The sequence below is a fragment of the Cupressus sempervirens genome, chromosome 3 (assembly GCF_028749045.1).
Source record: "Cupressus sempervirens isolate cs-2001-9-10 chromosome 3, ASM2874904v1, whole genome shotgun sequence".
Classification (NCBI taxonomy): Eukaryota; Viridiplantae; Streptophyta; class Pinopsida; order Cupressales; family Cupressaceae; genus Cupressus; species Cupressus sempervirens.
This window is the reverse complement of record NC_143120.1, coordinates 122,370,090-122,388,463: the sequence shown is the minus strand read 5'-3', so window position 1 is coordinate 122,388,463 and position 18,374 is coordinate 122,370,090. Positions and strand designations below refer to the sequence as shown.

General features: G+C 38.4%; 2 protein-coding genes across 5 annotated transcripts in view; both read left to right on the top strand.

Annotated features, from left to right (window-relative positions):
• LOC149565077 (nuclear pore complex protein NUP54-like) overlaps nucleotides 1-18,374 on the top strand; it is a 143,805-nt gene that overhangs the window by 80,796 nt on the left and 44,635 nt on the right. The gene's annotated exons all lie outside the window — the stretch shown is intronic.
• LOC149565080 (uncharacterized) overlaps nucleotides 14,465-18,374 on the top strand; it is a 36,746-nt gene continuing 32,836 nt past the window's right edge. The window contains exons 1-4 of the mRNA XM_089823335.1: nucleotides 14,465-14,552; nucleotides 14,692-14,924; nucleotides 15,040-15,192; nucleotides 15,334-15,452. Of these exons, the coding sequence (XP_089679461.1) occupies nucleotides 14,861-14,924; nucleotides 15,040-15,192; nucleotides 15,334-15,452 (336 nt within the window). The 5' untranslated portion in view covers nucleotides 14,465-14,552; nucleotides 14,692-14,860. The remainder of the gene's footprint in view (nucleotides 14,553-14,691; nucleotides 14,925-15,039; nucleotides 15,193-15,333; nucleotides 15,453-18,374) is intronic.

Below are 18,374 nucleotides of genomic sequence, written 5' to 3'. Positions count from 1 at the left end.
GTTATGTATGCGATTAGTTGAGAGGTGAACTTAAAGGGAAAATTGTCAAAAAGGAGCAAAGCAAAGATAGAGTTGATTAATGGTGTTGAACTTCAAACAAATTATATTGGCAATTGAGTTGCAATTTTGGTCAATTCACTCATTCGATTTTTTTATTCTGAAGATCTGTTGTATACAGTTGTTGAAGCAATTTGGACAATATGTTTAGTTGTCTTCCCTCATGCTCCTAGTAGGGCTAGAACCTTTTGACAAGGGTTCAAAGTCTCCTAACAAAGACTAATGTACGATTGTATTGTATTTGGCTCCTAATAGGGTCACATCCTTTCACAAGGATTATTGCATAATAACACATGGACACTTGCCACCCCCCCTTTCCCTATTGTAATGTCCTCGTCATAAAATAAATATACTCATTTAATCTTTGTAACGGGCCGATTGATTTATTTTATCTTAGACCCATTTTATTTAGTTTTCATAGTTTGTGTCGCCGTTGGCTAACTTTGTACACCCTCGGAAAGGTTTTCCCGATGGGTATTTAAGCGCGGCTTGTAGTCAGTTCGTAGGCATGCTTTTGGATTTTATCTCTTTGTACTATGGATTCCTGTTGGAGTTCGACATTGTTCGCCATTTTGGAAGTGGATTTGGCCTGCACGGTTTCAGTGGGATTCAACCCTTACCCTATTCCGTTGGTATTTGTCAATCTGTACTTTGCAAATTGTGAACTTAATTGCATATCTATTGCTGTTGACCAATTTGTGGACTCTGCATATGCGAATTGTGTGGTATTTCTGAGTGGTATCAATTAAGTTGTATTTCTGTTCTGCATTTAGCTCTGGAGGCAACCGTATGACCTCTTTGGCTCCTTCCAGCTAGTTCCTCCATTTGTACGGCTTCATTCTGGAGTAGTGTACATCATTCCAAATTCATTCTATCTACCTACTGTTTCACCATTCAGCCATACAGCCTCTAAGGCCTTCCCGTACGCACATTCCCTCTTCCAAATCATATCTGTGCACTTTTCTCTGTTCCTCAGCAAACCCGTTCGGATTGGACACCATACATCTAACTCCATCACCATACAAACTAAGTCTATCACATACGGCCTCCCTCCCATACGATATCATCCCGTATAGTCATCATCCTCCACTGTATGCCAACTTTGGAGACTTCCGTACGGCATTTCATATTCATTGGCTGGAGCCAACTGTACGGTAATTTCAATCACCATACTAACTTAATTATCACTGTACGGCTCAAGTTTGCACCGTATGGCCTATAATAGACACCGTACGCCCATCGTATTCTCATTTGAACACCAACACTGTTGTGCGGCTAACACAAACGGTCTTCCTGGTTACCGTACGAACATCATAGAGCCGCAATCGCATCCATTTTCAAAGCTCTAATCTGGCCATTGCTAGCCGGTCCATCACAGTGGTATCAGAGCCTTCAATCTTGCCAGCCTATGGACAGTGAATGAGAGTTTATAGTCGGAAGAGGACACATTTCGTTGATCGAATGGTTGAGGAACGGGAACCAACTGGCGCCGAACTTGTGGCACTTCTGAGGGAACTTGCCTGGAATCAGTCGGAGGAGGACACATTCCATTGACCGAATGGCTGAGGAATGGAACCAACCAGCACCAAACTTGTGGCACTTCTGAGGGAACTTGTCCGAAATTAGGCACAGATCACGGATACGCAGCGACTCATGGAGGAAACCCTCAAGAAGTTGGCAGGGAACAAAATATCTGGTGAACAAAATGGGCATAGCGCGGATTCAGTATCGGGTAAACCACACCCTCAACCAGCGTGCTCTCGACCTTCCATGCCGACTTTCCCACCATGAACGAAAGCACACCATGGGGAGAGACTACCAACTTTCAAAGAGATAAGAGAGGACTAGAGAAATGCAAACCTTGAAGAGGATATTTCCTACAAAGATTATGTAGATCTGAAGATGAGATACTCGGGAGGCGAAAATAAAGGAGGATATTTTAACGATGATCTCAGGAGAAAATTGAGTAAGGTGAATCTGTCTCCTTTTGACGGATCGGGCTCCATTTCAGCACAGGCGTGGGTGATGAAAGCCGATACCTACTTCCAGCTGAATTTGCTGCGTTGCACTTAGAGGGTGTTGCACACGAATGGTGGCACCATGGCACTATCATGCTAGGGCGTGATCAAATAAAGACCTATGCAGAATTTACAGAGAGATTAATAGAACGATTTGATGGAAAAGACCCCGAGCTCAATTTCAAAGATCTGGCACAATTGAGGCAAATTGGATCGGTAGATCAGTTCATTGTAGAATTTCAGAGACTTTCCGTGTTGGTCACAGATATCTCTGAAAGGAGGCATGTCATGCTCTTTATGGATGGGTTGGCAAAACCACTGAAGGGTTGGGTAAAGGGATTCAATCCATCAACCCTGTCAGAAGCGATTAGTAAGGCCCGAAGCATGGCATCGTCGTGGACATCATCTTCATCATCTTGGAGTTACTCACATCCGAAACAATTGGCGTTTCCGAGGGACAAACATCCGCCCAAGAAGCCGTCATTGGATGAAGCATCCCGACAAGAACTCCGAAGGAAAAAGTTGTGTTTCAATTGCAAGGGACCTTGGGAGCTTGGCCACCGATGCCTCAAGAAAGGGAAAATTCATTATATCGAGGTAATGTCCGATGAAGAAGATGAATAGGAGCAAGAGGCAATGCCAGTGGAAGATATCCAACCAAGCGGTGACACCAACTTGGCCAACTTAAACGTACGGAGAGGATTTCTACCTTGGTACAGTGCGGACGACCCATTGCTTTGGCTGGCAGTCCGAGGTGCATAGTTTTCCGTGTGTGGGGTACCCTTCAAGGATAGAGGGTCACGGTGATGTTGGATAGCAGAGCTACATTGAATTTCATAAACTCCTCTTTGGTAAAGCGAAGAAATCTTCCGACGGAGGCACACGCAAGCTTTTAGGTCAAGTTTGCTGGAGGAACATTCCTGCACTGCATGCACCTTGTTCTTCAGCTGAGCATCACGATGGCAAATCATACAGTGACAGAGGACTTTTTCATAGTGGACCTTGCCAACATGGAAGTCATTCTTGGCATATAGTGGATGGAGATGCTTGATGAGTACACTCGGAGTTTCAAGCGAATGGATTTCACTTTCGTGGTTGACGGAAAGAAGGTGGTCCTTTGAGGGATGGCAAATGAAGGTCCGAAGGAAGTTTCCTCACATCGGATGGAGGCAGTCTTGCAACACAATGATATTGAGTGGGCTACGCATTGTTTTATCTCGGCGGAACCTATGAAGGGGCACCGAACACCTACATAGGATGATGAGCTTCAGGATATTTTAAGTAGGCATGAAAAGGTCTTCATGGATATCCCTCTTGGCATACCACCGCATCGGGGATTTGAGCACATAATAGAGTTGGAATCAAGGCCGAAACCTGTCATAACCACACCATATTGCCACCCCAAGAAGTTCAAAGATGAGATTGAGTGGACGATTCAGGAGTTGCTTGAGAAGGGATGGATCTGTCCCAGTTCTAGCTCGTTCACATCATCCGTGGTGTTGGTCAAGAAGGACGGAACATTGTGCATGTGTGTGGACTATTGCGCACTGAACAAAAGGACAATAAAGAACAGGTATAGTTGAGCTACTGGATAAACTACATGGTGCGGTCTATTTTTCATAAATAGATCTCCATTCTAGATACCATCAGATTCGAATGAGGGAAGAGGATGTGGAGAAAACAGCTTTTCGCTACCATTACGGACACTATGAGTTTCTGGTCATGCCATTCGCTCTGACCAACGCACCTGCTACATTCCAGTAATACATGAACTGCATCTTCAACAAATAGTCGCGTAAGTATCTATTGGTATTCTTTGATGATATTCTTATTTATAGCAGGACATGGGAGGAACACCTAAAACATTTGAATGAGGTTCTGAGTATCATGGAGGAATAGTCCTTGTTCGCCAAACAGTCCAAATGTGAGTTTGCGACGACAAAGATATTGTACTTGGGGCATGTCGTCAATCAATACGGGGTTCAAGTGCATCGGGAGAAGATTCAGGCTATCCTTGACTGGCCTCCCTCGAAATCACTCACGGATTTGCAAGGGTTCTTCGGGTTATGCAGTTACTACAGAAGATTTGTCAAAGGTTTTTCTTAGCTTAGCGTGCGTTTAGTAGATCTGATGAAGAAAGGGGTTTTCCAGTGGAACGAAGAAGCACAACTCACATTTGATAAACTAAAAGAAGCAATGAGCACTTGCTCGATCCTGGCACTACTTGACTTCACTTGCCCGTTCGTTTTGGAATGTGACACATTCGGGGTGGGCATTGGAGCGGTTCTGATTCAGGACAGACACCCCATCGCCTATGAGAGCAAGAAGCTTACACCAGCAGAATGCCTATATTCTATTTATGATAAAGAAATGTTGGCCATCGTACATGCACTGACCAAGTTCTGACAGTATCTTGTTGGTGCCAAGTTTGTTGTCTATACGGATCACAACAATCTTAGGTATTTCTTGGAGCAACGGGACTTGAACGAACGACAACAAAAATAGGTAAGCAAAGTTCGGTCTTTTGATTTCGACATTGAATACGTTAAGGGAAAAACAATGTTGTTGTAGATGCCTTGTCCCGAAAACCCACCATCTACTCGCTAGAACAGATCTCAGCTGATTGGAAGGCATAACTATTGGTAGAATATTCCAAGAATACGTTTGCCTGTGAGATAATGGATGGTCACATCCACGATGATCAGTATAGGGTGGTGAATGATATCATCTATTATAAAGATCGAATCTACCTAGTGCCAGAATCCAAATTGAAGCAGAAGATCCTGAAGGAAGTGCACAACTCCCCTCTGGCTGGACATCCCAGCTTCCTTAAAACCTACAAAAGTATTCGGGAGAGATTCTCATGGAAGGGACTAAAAGGGGACATGTTGCAGCATGTGAGAGAATATACTGTTTTCCAACAGAACAAATCCGAACACACTCTTCCTGCCGGACTGTTATAGCCTCTACCGATTCTCAAACATAAGTGGGAAAGTATATCAATGGATTTCATAACAAGTCTTCCCAGGGTGAACGGAAGGGACTGCATCTTCATTGTAGTTGATAGATTGACAAAGTACACTCACTTCTTCACCATCCCCTCGGACCTTCAGGCTGCACGGGTCGCCGAACTATTTTTCAGAGAAGTCTTCCATCTGCACGGGTTACCCTGAAACATCGTTAGCGACCGGGATGGACGCTTGTCAGTATCTTCTGCACAGAACTGTTTAGGATGGTAGGGACTGAATTATCACCAAGCACGAGCTACCACCTACAGACGGATGGCCAAATTGAAATCGTGAACAAATGGCTTGAAGGCTACCTACGAAACTACATCTCGGTTCAACAATGCGCGTGGGTAAAATGGATCCATCTCGGGGAGTATTTCTACAACACCACATATCACATGTCGATCAAGATGGTGCCGTTCAAAGCTCTATACGGGCACAGTCCACTCTCCTTCATCGACACAGTTCTAGGTGACAATTGCACTCCAAGGGCGAAGGATTGGCTTCAGGAAGGACAGGACATTCTGAGGAGCTTGAAAGAAAACATGCAGCAGGCACAAAATCGATAGAAGGTGTATGCGGACAGACACCAGATAAAGAGGAGCTTTGAAGTGGGGGATCTGGTCTATCTCTGACTTCAGCCATACCGACAATCTTCATTAAAGGGAATAGGAAAGGAGAAACTGAAGCCGCATTTTTATGGTCCCTACCGCGTGATCCGTCGCATTGGTGAGGTAGCGTACAAACTGGAACTTCCGGAGATTAGCCGCATTCACAATGTCTTCCATGTTTCTTGTCTGAAGAAGGCTATAGGGAAAAATGTCACAGTCACTACCGACCTTCCATGAGGAGGGAAAGCTCATTCTAGAACCGGCCAAGATTCTCGAGGTGCATGAAAAGGTCCTGTGGAACCGCACCGTGAGGGAGTACTTGGTACATTGGCGACATCTACCGCTAGATGACGCAATGTGGGAAGGCGAACACATACTCTAGCACTTGGCACTGCACTTGCTTGAGGACAAACAAATTTTGGGATGGGAGGACTGTAATGTCCCCGTCATAAAATAAATATACTCATACAATCTTTGTAACAAGCCGATTGATTTATTTTATCTTGGACCCATTTTATTTAGTTTTTGTAGTTTGTGTTGCCATCGGCTAACTTTGTACACCTTCGGAAAGATTTTCCCGATGGGTATTTAAGCGTGGCTTGTAGTCAATTCGTAGGCATGCTTTTGGATTTTATCTCTTTGTACTGCGGATTCTTGTTGGAGTTTGGCATTGTTCGCCATTTTGGAAGTTGAAGACCTTCCCTATTTGGTCTGCATGGTTTCGGTGGGATTCAACCCTCACCCTATTTCATTAGTATTTGTCAGTCTGTACTTTGCAAATTGTGAACTTAATTACATATCTGTTGCTGTTGGCCAATCTGTGGACTCTGTGTATGTGAATTGTGTGGTGTTTCTAAGTGGTATCAATTAAGTTATATTTTTGTTTAGCATTTAGCTCTATAGGCAACTGTACGGCTCCTTCCAACTAGTTCCTCCATTTGTACGGCTTCATTTTGGAGTAGTGTAGGGCATTCCAAATTCATTCTATCCGCCTATTGTTTCACCATCTAGCCGTACGGCCTCTAAGGCCTTCTCGTACGCACATTCCCTCTTCCAAATCATATTCGTGCATTTTTATCTGTTCCTTAGCAAACCCATGCAGACTGGACACCATACATCTAGCTCCTTCCTCACCATACAGACTAAGTTTGTCATGTACGGTGTCCCTCCCGTACAATCATCCTCCTCCACTATACGCCAACATTGGAGACTTCCGTACAACATTTCATATTCATTGGCTGGAGTCAACTATACGGTAATTTCAATCACTATACTAACTTAATTATCACCGTACGGCTCAAGTTTGCACTATACGGCCTGTAATAGACACCGTACGACCATCCTATTCTCATTTGAACACCAACACTACTGTACGGCTAACACAGAGGGTCTTCCTGGTTACGATACAGACATCACAGAGCCGTAATTGCCTCCATTTTCAAAGCTCTAATCTGGCCATTGCTAGCCGGTCCATTACACCTATGTCCTAGAGACGGGGATGCACTGAGGACTTGGGGACCCTATTCCTCTGTTCCTAGTAGTGCTGCCAGATTCTGCCACCTCCATTGAGGATGATGGGATGTCCTGGTGTTGACTATTTGCTGATTTGATTCAATCTTCAATGTCCCAGTTCAATGCAATGTTCAAGTATTTACTCTTGTACATCTTTATATCCTATATTGCAATACATTTTTTCTAAATGGAATTTTAAGTACTATATGTATAGTAAATACAACATCCCTGTTCCCCTACCACGGTCCCCTTGCCATCCCCAAGTTATGGCCCCTCTATACCCCCGTCTTGGAAATTTGTCCCGCTGTTCCACTGTCCCCTCGTCCCCCCATCCCCTAGGGTGGTGTAACTATTGATTATTTATATTAGTACACTATCTTGTGGGTTCCATCACCATTAGGGTTTTCCCTTTGATCAAGTGTTTCGCTAGTTAACAAATCATTGTGTTGTTGTGCATATTTTATCTCTTGGTGTTGCTCACTGTTTTGGTTATAGTTGTGTTGGTGGACTTTAAGAGCATCAAGTCCTTGTTGATAAGGAATCTTGGCAACTTGAGGAGATCCATGGCATTTAGAAAGGAAAGTTTGAAGTTTGATGGAGAGAACTATGACTGGAAGGATAAGATGAAAACTCACTTGATCTGCATGGGTATTGATTACTAGATGATCACAAAGTCTCAGAAGGATGTTAAGGAAGAAAAGGATGTACCTACTTTTACTACTTAAGAGAAGGAGGCCTTTATGTACAACATGTATGCTAGAGAAGCATTGATCTCTGCACTTCTAGAAATATAATTTGTTGAGGCAAAAGTTCAACAACTTTCTTTTGATATTGGACAAGGTTAGAAGCACTTTATGAAGGAGATAAATATGCAAAGACGTCTAGGCTACAAAATTGGAAAACTATGCTTGAAAATGCAAGACTACAAGAATATGAATCAGTTAGGTCATATGTTCAAAGGATCACTGAGATTGTTGCAAGCATAAAAGGTTGTGGTGGAATTATATCAAAAGATGAGGTATGTTACAAAAATTTTGAGATATTAACTCCTGCTTATGATACTAAGGTGATTGCAATAGAAGAAGTCATTCCAAATATGTCATATTTTAATAGAGAAACTTTGATTGAAAAGTTGCAAGCATTTGAATCTAGATCGAAGCCTAATCTACCTAGATATGAGACTATTTTTATAGCTAGTGTGCATAAGGATAAAAGAGTACTAACTAAAGGTGCAAGCACTACTAGTGATTATGCTAGAGAAGAGAATGGGCAAAAATGCAAGGAAAAAAAAAAATATTGATGAGGTTGTTTTATTAATTGTAAAGTTAGAACCTAATGGTAAGAAATCATTTGCTTGTTAGCACTACAAAGACACGGGTCATTTTTCATATCAATCTCCTAATAGAGAGAAAAGTGAAACCTAGAAGGCCTTACAAGTCAAACATTCCAAAAGATTTCTTTTATGCTAGTGATGATGCATTTGATTTCAAAGAGATCAACTTTGTAGATAGTGATGATGAAGATGAGATAGGATTTGTTGCTATTAAGGAAGAAACTCTTGTTAAAGAAGAAAAAGCACTTGTATTACATGTAAAGAAGCAAAATTCTGATTGGATTATAGATAGTGGATGTTCACATCACATGACTGGCTATTGAGAAAAGTTTGTTGAATTTGGCAGCTATGATGGTGGCATAGTCAAAGTTGGTAATAAAGAGAAAATTATCTATTACACTTGATGGTAAAACTAACATAGGATATCTATTTTGTTGATGGATTAAAACATAACTTGTTGAGTGTTGAACAACTTGTTGATAAGGGATATCTTTTACAATTCATTAAGAAGACAAGTACAATCAAGAACAAAAATGCTAAACTGATCGGAACAAGTACAAGAACCAGAGGTAATGTCTTTTAATTGAATCCTGCTGAAATAAGTTGTCTAGTTTCTAGAATTGATGACAATTGGTTATGATACAAGGGATTTTCTCATATAAACTTTGATAACAATGTGAAGATAAGTAATAGTAATTCAATAAGGGATTTGCCAAAGATTATGAAACCTTCTAACATGGTATGCAAGGAATGAGTGATGGATAAATAGAAGAGGCCATTTCCAAGCAAGATATTCACTACATTAGAAAAGTTGGAGATTGTTCGTACAGATTTGTGTGGACCTACATAGACAAGAACATTCTATAATGAAAGGTATTTCATTCTTTTCATTGATGATTTTACAAGAATGACGTGGGTAGCATTTCTAAGAGAAATCATAAGACTTTGACAAATTTAAGGTATTCAAGGCTAAAGTTGACAATGAACATGGTTTGAGAATCAAATGTTTAAAATCTGATAGAGGAGGAGAATTTACATTAAATCGGTTTAACATTTTTTGTGAAGACAATAGAATCAAAAGAAAGCTTTCAGCTCTTGAAACACCACAACAAAATGGGATAGTAGAAAGAAGGAACAAGTCAGTAAGTGAAGCAACTAGAGTGTTGATGCTAGAAGGGAATGTAACACATATCTACTGGAGAGAAGAAGTTACTACAATAGTATACACTATGAACAAAGTTCAGATCAGACAAGGAACTGGTAAGACATCTTATGAACCTTGGTTTTGGCATATACCTAGTGTGAAATATTTTGGAGTCTTTGGAAGCAAATGTTGTTTCAAGAGAGAAGATGATATAGGGAAATTTGATCCTAGAAGTGATGAGGGTATATTTCTTGGTTATTCTTTAAAGAGGAGCATATAGATATTATAATCAGAGACTAAGAACAATAGTTGAAAGTGCAAATGTAAAAGTTGATGAAAAGTTCAAGATACAAGAAATAATAATTGATTATGATTCTGACAATAAAACTAGTACAAATCAAAGGGAAAATAATCAGAATATAGAACAAGAGCAATTCTTTGAGATGGATAATGACATATAGGTACAGATTGAGGATCCTAGACAAGAATATAGAGAAGAACAAAGAACACCTAAGTACTGATGAAGTATTATCATTGATGTCATAAAAAAATATCAAATAGAGATAAGAAATGCATAGAGATGAACTAATAAATAAATGCATAATGAATAAGCTATATATATCAAACATATGTCAACAAGATGAAAATATAAAGAGTTTGTTGTATTAATCACAAACAAACAATTCAAACGATTTAAAGTCACTTCAGTTTGTTAACAATATAGGATTATAATCAGAATGTTTACAGACTATACAAGTACAACAATGATTCCTCACAAGGGTGATTCATGGGAATTTGCATTCAGAAATACATATGAAATAGCCTCACCGGATAACTAGTGAATATAATTATATAAAATCTATAGCAGATAAAACATCATTATTAATATATCACATTCAATCAGACATCAACATATATTTAAGATGGTAATACAAATTCATATCAATCGGTATTGTGCAACCACATATTTGCATCCAGCGACTACTGTACAGATTGAACTATTGAACACTGGAAAATTTATCAATCATTGGCAAAGTTTGAGAAGGGAAAAGCATCATTGGTAAAATTCAAAAGGAAGACAGCGATAAAAAAACCAGTTGCTATATGGGACAGCGATATAATGTACAGTAATCAAGGGGATCTGTATAGCATTTGAAGCATCTTGTACCCAGTCAAACATTTCAGTACTGTCACAATGGTAAAAAATTATCAAGCAAGGTCAGAAGGATTATTGGATGATTTTATGCAGAAATAAGGTTGAAGGACTCCTAGATAGCATGAATTAGATTATGCAGTCTTAAGATGACTATCCATGATGATTGGATTGAGATAAAGACAACGAACTCATTGAGAGTCATAACAATAAATGAAAAGATGGATGGACAGCAAGATAAAAGACATCGAATGGACAATAATTATCGAGGAAGCATAGTATCTATTCAAACATCTGTGGAAGAAGACATAAGCAAGTAAATGAAAGGTCAAATTCCAAATGGATGAGTGTCTGTAGTAACATTCACGATAGAGTTTGAATTAAAGGATGCATTTAGAATTACAACATTATACAAAAACTAGAGATTGCGACACAACATCAATGATAATGGAGAAATCAAAATAGTGTCGTCATTTCTCAAGGTTAAGTCTAATGGAAAAAACAAAGATATATGCCTTGAACTGAATAATTTGAAGGTTGGGAAGTTACATGGTGAAATAAAATATGATTATATGCAAATGAAAATTACATTATTCAACTTCATCATCTACCGCAACATGAATTGATTAGATGCTCTAAATTATTAAAGCAACCTAAAGTATATCAGTAATGAATTACAAACTTTTAATTTAACTATCAAAGGTCGTCATTTTTAATTTTAATAAGTCTCTTTGATCTAAGAGACATACCATTTCATTAAAATGTAAAGATATAAATATTAAATTCAATATTTTGAGAGAAGCAAGCCAGCAGACTGAGAAGAGTAAGTGCAAGATAAAGCAATATATATATATATATATATATATATATATATATATATATATATATATATATGTATATATATATATATATATATATATATATATATATATATATATATATATATGTATATATATATATATTTATATATTTATCAGTTAATAAAGGAAGTAAGAGGGATCTAAAAGAAGAATTTTTATTTGCAAAGTTAGAAGGCTGACACAAAAGGAAAAATATATTTTCAGATTTTAAAAAAATTATATCCATCATCAGGTTGAGTAAGAAACTACGCAAAGGTGGAACTTAAGATTTTTCATCGGCAGTGGGACTAGGTGCTTCCAATGGTTAGGAGCCTACAAAGTGTGGGAGTTGCAGCTTCCAGCGGGTTGGCCCTCATAAAAATTGAGGTTGGAGCATACAAAATATTGTAAAAATCAAAGTTATATAAAAGCAATTAACTTCTTGTGGTTTTATCGCGCATTGGGTTTCCATGTAAAAATTATATTATTGTGTTCATGCTTAGTTACCCGGGTTCGTCATTTTGCCTAGAGAACCCTGCCTGGGTTCGAACCATTTTGAAATATTGGTTCGATTCGAGCAAAATGCGACCAGGGTTCGAATTCCTTGGGGGTGGTTCGAACCTGGGAAAATTTCATTGCCTAGATCAAATTTTAGGCGAAAACCAACAAATTTGTGGTGTTGGACAACTTTATGACATTTTTATAAAAAAATTGATAATGCTTTGAGTTTTGCAGCCCTAAAAAGTGAATGTAAATAGGTTATTTTGGCTTCTAATATCAAAAAGAGCAAAGAAATTGGTGTTTGTACATTACAACTTGTGTCTTCTCTTGCACAATACTAAAGAATACAAAGAAGGGGAGACAAAGAGATGAGATGTAGATGCAGAGTTGGCAGACTTGGATGCTTTTACTTATTGGCTTACAATTGAAGGCTTTGAAGATTTTGATGCCCATACTATTGTTGTTGGTGCTGATCCCATTGGCCTTAGCTCTATTGCTGAGTCAACTAATGCAGAAGGACTACGAGAAGAAGAAAAAGAAGAAGATGAATATTAAAATTGTATACATTATGATTAGTTGAAACATGAACTTGAAACAACGATACTTGAACTTGCTATTGTGATTCATGGATCATGATTTACTTTTAATATTTTGAATCTTTGATATTGAACTTGTAAATTTTAAATTGAAATATATGATGGTATGATCTTGATTCATAATCCTATGATTAAAACTTACATGTTTAAAGTTTATGGCTATGGTGTTTGAAGTTAATTGTTTGATAAAAGTTTCAAATTGCCAAATTTGTTATTATACTGATTCACCCCACCTCTTAGTATAATTGTGTGCTTTTCAATTGGCATCAAAGCTGGTTCTTTCTTTAAAGCCTAACCGCTTGAAGGTAGATGTAGATTCTAAAGAGCACAAAATGGGTGAAATATTTCAAAACAAAACATCAATGTTTGATGGGACGAATTACGCTTACTAGAGTATAAAAATGGAAACTTATCTAACTGCTATTGGATTTGAAGTTTGGAAATCAATGCTAGATGGTTATAAACTGCCGCAAAACCATAGTTCCAAAAATCGCCATGAAATCGCCGAAATCGCGATAAGATTCATGGCTACCGATTTTTTTGGAATCGGAAATCGCTGGTGGCAATTTTTTCCTGTGAATCGCCTGAATCGCCAAAATCGGCGATTCATGGCAAAAATCGCCAAAATCGCCATCGTGAATCTCCAAAAATCGGCCGCGGCAGCAAGGATAGAAAGTTCAATTTAAAAAATAAAACACGTTTTTTATTTGCTTTCTAAGTTGACTTTCCTCTTTGTTATAACCCTAAAGAGCCTTCTATTTGCTTAGTATGAGTAGAAGAGAGGAAGAGTGAGAGAGAAGAAGAGAAAAGAGAATCCATAGGTTTCCAACCGGCAAGAAGGAAGAGCACCAAAGAGATCAGAAGTCCATCTGGGGAGGCCATAAATTGCATTGGGAGCATTAAGGAGTCAATATCAACACTCCTCAACTCATTTGCAAGAGGTAAGTGTTGGTTTTTTTTTTGCATGTTAGTGTAGTATGCATTTTTTGTTCAATTTTTTTAGTGTTCATTTGCAAATCTTGAATGTTTTTTATTACTACTAAATTGCAAACTAGGGTTTGTTGTTTTGTAGTTTTTGTTTATTAGTTGCAAACTTTGATTTTTTATATGAATTTTTTTATTGCAGCAGCCCTTTGCTTTCATTTTCCAATTTCCACAATGGGTAAAAAAGATGAATGCTGGAAATATAATGAAGAGTTTCTTGGGAGAACCAAATATCAAACAAAATGTATATTTTGCAAAGAAAAAATAAATTCGGGAGGTATCTATAGATTGAAATACCACATTGCTGGCATACCTGGCCATGATGTCACAGTTTGCACTCATCAAACCGCTGAGGCAAAATGCTCTTGTTTAGTGGCATTAGAAAAAATTGAACAAGACAAGTTGACTAAGAAAATGCAACTTGAAGGGTTAAGAGGTATTGGCTCCTGTGCTCCCACATCCGCAACCGCATCTACATCTGCAAGTGCATCTGCATCAGCTTCCGCATCCGTAGGTTGTGTTGGAGAGGGTTCTTCTAGGCCTCCTTTTCATCCTAGTGCTAGTGCTCATGTGAGTGTTAGTGGTAGTCGGTCTCATACTGAGAGAGAGTCCAACACCAACCTATTGCGGCCTAGAGTGCGAAAAACAGAATGGATAGTTACTTTGTGCCCCGCACTACTCCTGGCTCCCAACCCACGCTTGAGGGCATGGGTTTGAACAAGGAGATTCATGATGCTGCTAGAAAAGAGATTTGCAAATTCTGGTACTTTTGCAACATTCCATTTATTGCAGCCAGGTAATTGATTCTTTTTTCTTTGTTATCTTCAAAGTTAAAGTTAAAAGTAAAAGTAAAACTTTAATTATATCTACTTGTTTTATGATTTTTGTTTTTGACATCTAAATTTCTAATCAATATCATTATCTATTTGTGACAGGACTCCTTATTGGCAGAACATGATAGATGCAGTTACCATTTGTGGTCCGGGGTTTAAAGCCCCAACTGAAGCTGAGTTGAGTGGATACCTCCTGGAGGAAATGGTTGAGGATATGAGGCATGAGCTTGAGGACAACTGAAAGGAGTGGATCGAAAAGGGTTGCACCATCATGACTGATGGTTGGACAGATAGGAGGGGAAGAACACTCCTCAATTTTCTTGTATCCTGTGGAGGTGATTGATCATTCTACTTTCCTACATACATAATTTTGAATCGTGATTGACTATTTCAAATTTTGATTTGTTGATTGCTAATAGTAATTATAATTCGTTGTTTTGTTACTTGTAGGATATACCATGTTCCTCAAATCCATTGATGCTTCTGCTCATGTAAAAAATGCCACATACTTATGTGAGGTTATTGAGGAAGTTATAGCAGAGGTGGGGGAACAACATGTGGTGCAAGTGGTGACGGATAATGCAGCAAGTTATGTTGTTGCAGGTAAACTTTTAACTTTTTAAGTTTTGAAAATAAATTTATTTGAATTTTGAACTTTTTCTAATTCTAACTTAGAATTTCTAAGTTTTCTAAGTTCTAACATGTTTGAAATTTGAATTTCTAATTATCTTAAAATTGTTGTAGGCAAACTTTTGATGGAGAGGCACCCCACCATATTTTGGTCCCCTTGTGCAGCACACTGCCTTGACCTCATGTTGGAGGAAATCGGCAAACTTGAGTGGGTCAAGTCATGTGTGGAAAAGGCAAAAAACATATGCAAGTTTATTTATAATCATTCATTTGTCCTTAGCACAATGAGGAAGTACACAGGAGACAAAGAGTTAGCTCGTCCAGGGATCACAAGGTTTGCCTCTAATTTCATCACCTTGCAGTCCTTGTTGACATCAAGGGATGATTTGAGGAGCATGTTTGTTGGGCGGGAGTGGATTTCATCTTCCTATGCTACGACCACTACAGGGATAGATGTGGTGGATTGCATATTTGATGATGATGGTTTTTGGAAACCTGCTAGAGAAATCCTTAAGGTAATTTTATTGCAATTTAACATTTAATATTTTACAGTTTACTATGCTAATTGTTTAATGATTTAGTTTTACCTTAAGTTATATTATTGAATTATTCTATGTTTAAGTTTTGACTCAAATTTTTGTTTTACTTTATATGTAGGCCACTGAGCCCCTTGTATCTCTCCTACGAACTGCTGATGGGGAGAAGCCCTCTATGGGCTACATATATGAGGGCATGGATAGGGCCAAGGAGGCCATTAGAGCTCAGTATGCCCCTATTTGGGACATCATTGATAGGAGATGGCAGAATCAGCTCCACAGACTCATCCATGTAGCAGCTTACTTTTTGAATTCGGCATTTCGTTTCCGTCCTGACTTCAAGGCGGATGAGGAGGTTCTCACCGGATTATATACAGTGATCCAGAGGTTGAGTACTGATGAGGATAGCAGTGCTGCAATTATTGAGCTTGATAAGTTCAATAATAAAGAAGGGCCACTTTTCTCTAGCAAGGTAGCCATAGATGCTCGGGAAACAATACAGTCAGGTAAAAATTAAATAATATATTCAATGTTCATGAATCTAGATTCTAAACTTAAAGTTGATTATGTAATTTTAGAGTTAACTTGTAATTTGTAATTTGTAAATGAGACTAATTATTTTTATTTTCCCTTATTTCAGATAGATGGTGGCAAATGTTTGGGGCCAGAACCCCAAAACTTCAAAAAATTGCCATTCGTATTCTAAGTCAGCCAAGCAGCGCTTCTGGATGTGAGCGCAGTTGGTCCATGTTCGAGCACATCCACTCAAAGAGGAGAAACAGGTTGACAGTACAGAGGTTGAATGATCTTGTCTTCATTCATTACAACCTCCGTCTCAGGATCAGACAGATTTTGGGCACTGACTCCTCTTCGATCATTCTGGAGGAGATTGGTCCAGAATCAGAGTGGCTCACAGAGGTTGTAGATCCAGTCTTCACTGAGGAAGACCGTGCGTGGATTGACCAGGTGGATATAGAGGCTGAGGCAGCTAGAGCACGTTCTTTAGGCATTGGTAGACACACACGTGCACGCACAGACACAAGCCCTAGCGACATTCGTGAGCCCATCTTATATGCGGGAGATATGGCTCGACAGTCCTCTAGGACCTACATTAGACGCCTTGCTACTAGGCAGACTGGATACTTAGAGGCTGAGGCTGAGGCTGTAGCCGAGCTTGAGGATGATGTTGAGGATGATGATGACTATGAGCCTGAGGCTTGAGCTGGAGCCTTGTTTTTATATTTTGTTTACAGATATTGATACTGAATCATTGATAGGCATATGTTTCAAACTTTCATGGATCTTCATCTTAGATTCTTACATAAATTTATGATTTGATGTCTTATGGATCATCTTACATACATTCTATGATTTAAATCATTATGATCATTTGATTTCTATTTACTTCAGCTAGCCTACAATTTACATTTTAGATAACATAGTTACATATGTGATGGATTTTATGTCCCATGTTTATGTATGTTAAGTTTTAACTTCTATTTGATGATGTTATAGTGTGCTTAAGTTATATTCAATAAAGGGTGCATGAAATAAGTTTTAAATTGTTAAAATCTTTAAATTTAAAGGGTTTTTTCAAATTTGCCGATTCATCACCGATTCATTGCCGATTCATGATTCGATTCGGCCTTGCCGATTCCGATCCGATTCCGATTCACGTTTCTTTGCACAAAACCCACCAACACATACACCCAAAAAGAGAAAATGTGAAAATAATGCTAAAACAAAACATGTAATTCTATGCAATCTTGCCAAATCAGAACTTGCAAAAATTATGTGCTATAAATCTGCCAAGGATATTTGAGACAAGTTGAAAAATGTTTATGAAGGAGCTGATAATGTAAAGAAAAACTACAAACTCCATTGAAGCATATTTGAAAGCCTCAAAATGAAAGATATGAGAATGTTGCCACTTTTCTTGATCGTTTAGATGAAGTCATCAACTCAATGAAAGCCCTTGGCAAAGATGTGAAGGAACAACTTGTAGTAGAAAAAATCTTAAGATCATTACCTATGAAATTTAATTCTAAAGTATCTACAATGGAGGAAAGGACAAATTTAGACACTTTGAAAAAAGATGAATTACACAAGATCCTTACCACTTATGAAATGAGAATCGGAAGCAATGAATTGAAGAAGGAAATAGCATTTAAAGCATCTAAGAAGAGTAAAAGAAAAAAAGAAAAAATCAAGTGAGAGAAAATAGTGAATTAGAGAAGGAGATGCTTACTTTAGGAGAAAGCAAAAAGGGAAAAATGAAAAATACAAAGGAAAATTCAAATGTTTTAACTGCGGAAATCTAGGTCACTATGCATCCAAACGTCCCTTTAACAATAGTGACTCCAGCAAAGATGAAAAGGAAGCTTTCAAAAAGAAGAAATGGAATAAGAATTACAAATTTAATAAAAAGAAACAATTTCAAAAGAAGAGTAAAAAGAGTTTTTACTCCAAAAAGGATAGTAGTTGTTCAGATGAAGATAGTGAGGATTGGCCAAGTGATGAGGAGGATGAAGTTCTCTTTATGGTTGAAGCCAACTTAAGTGACCATCATGAGGATGAAGAAGATGAATCTTGTGATGAAGAAAATGACATTGATCTTGA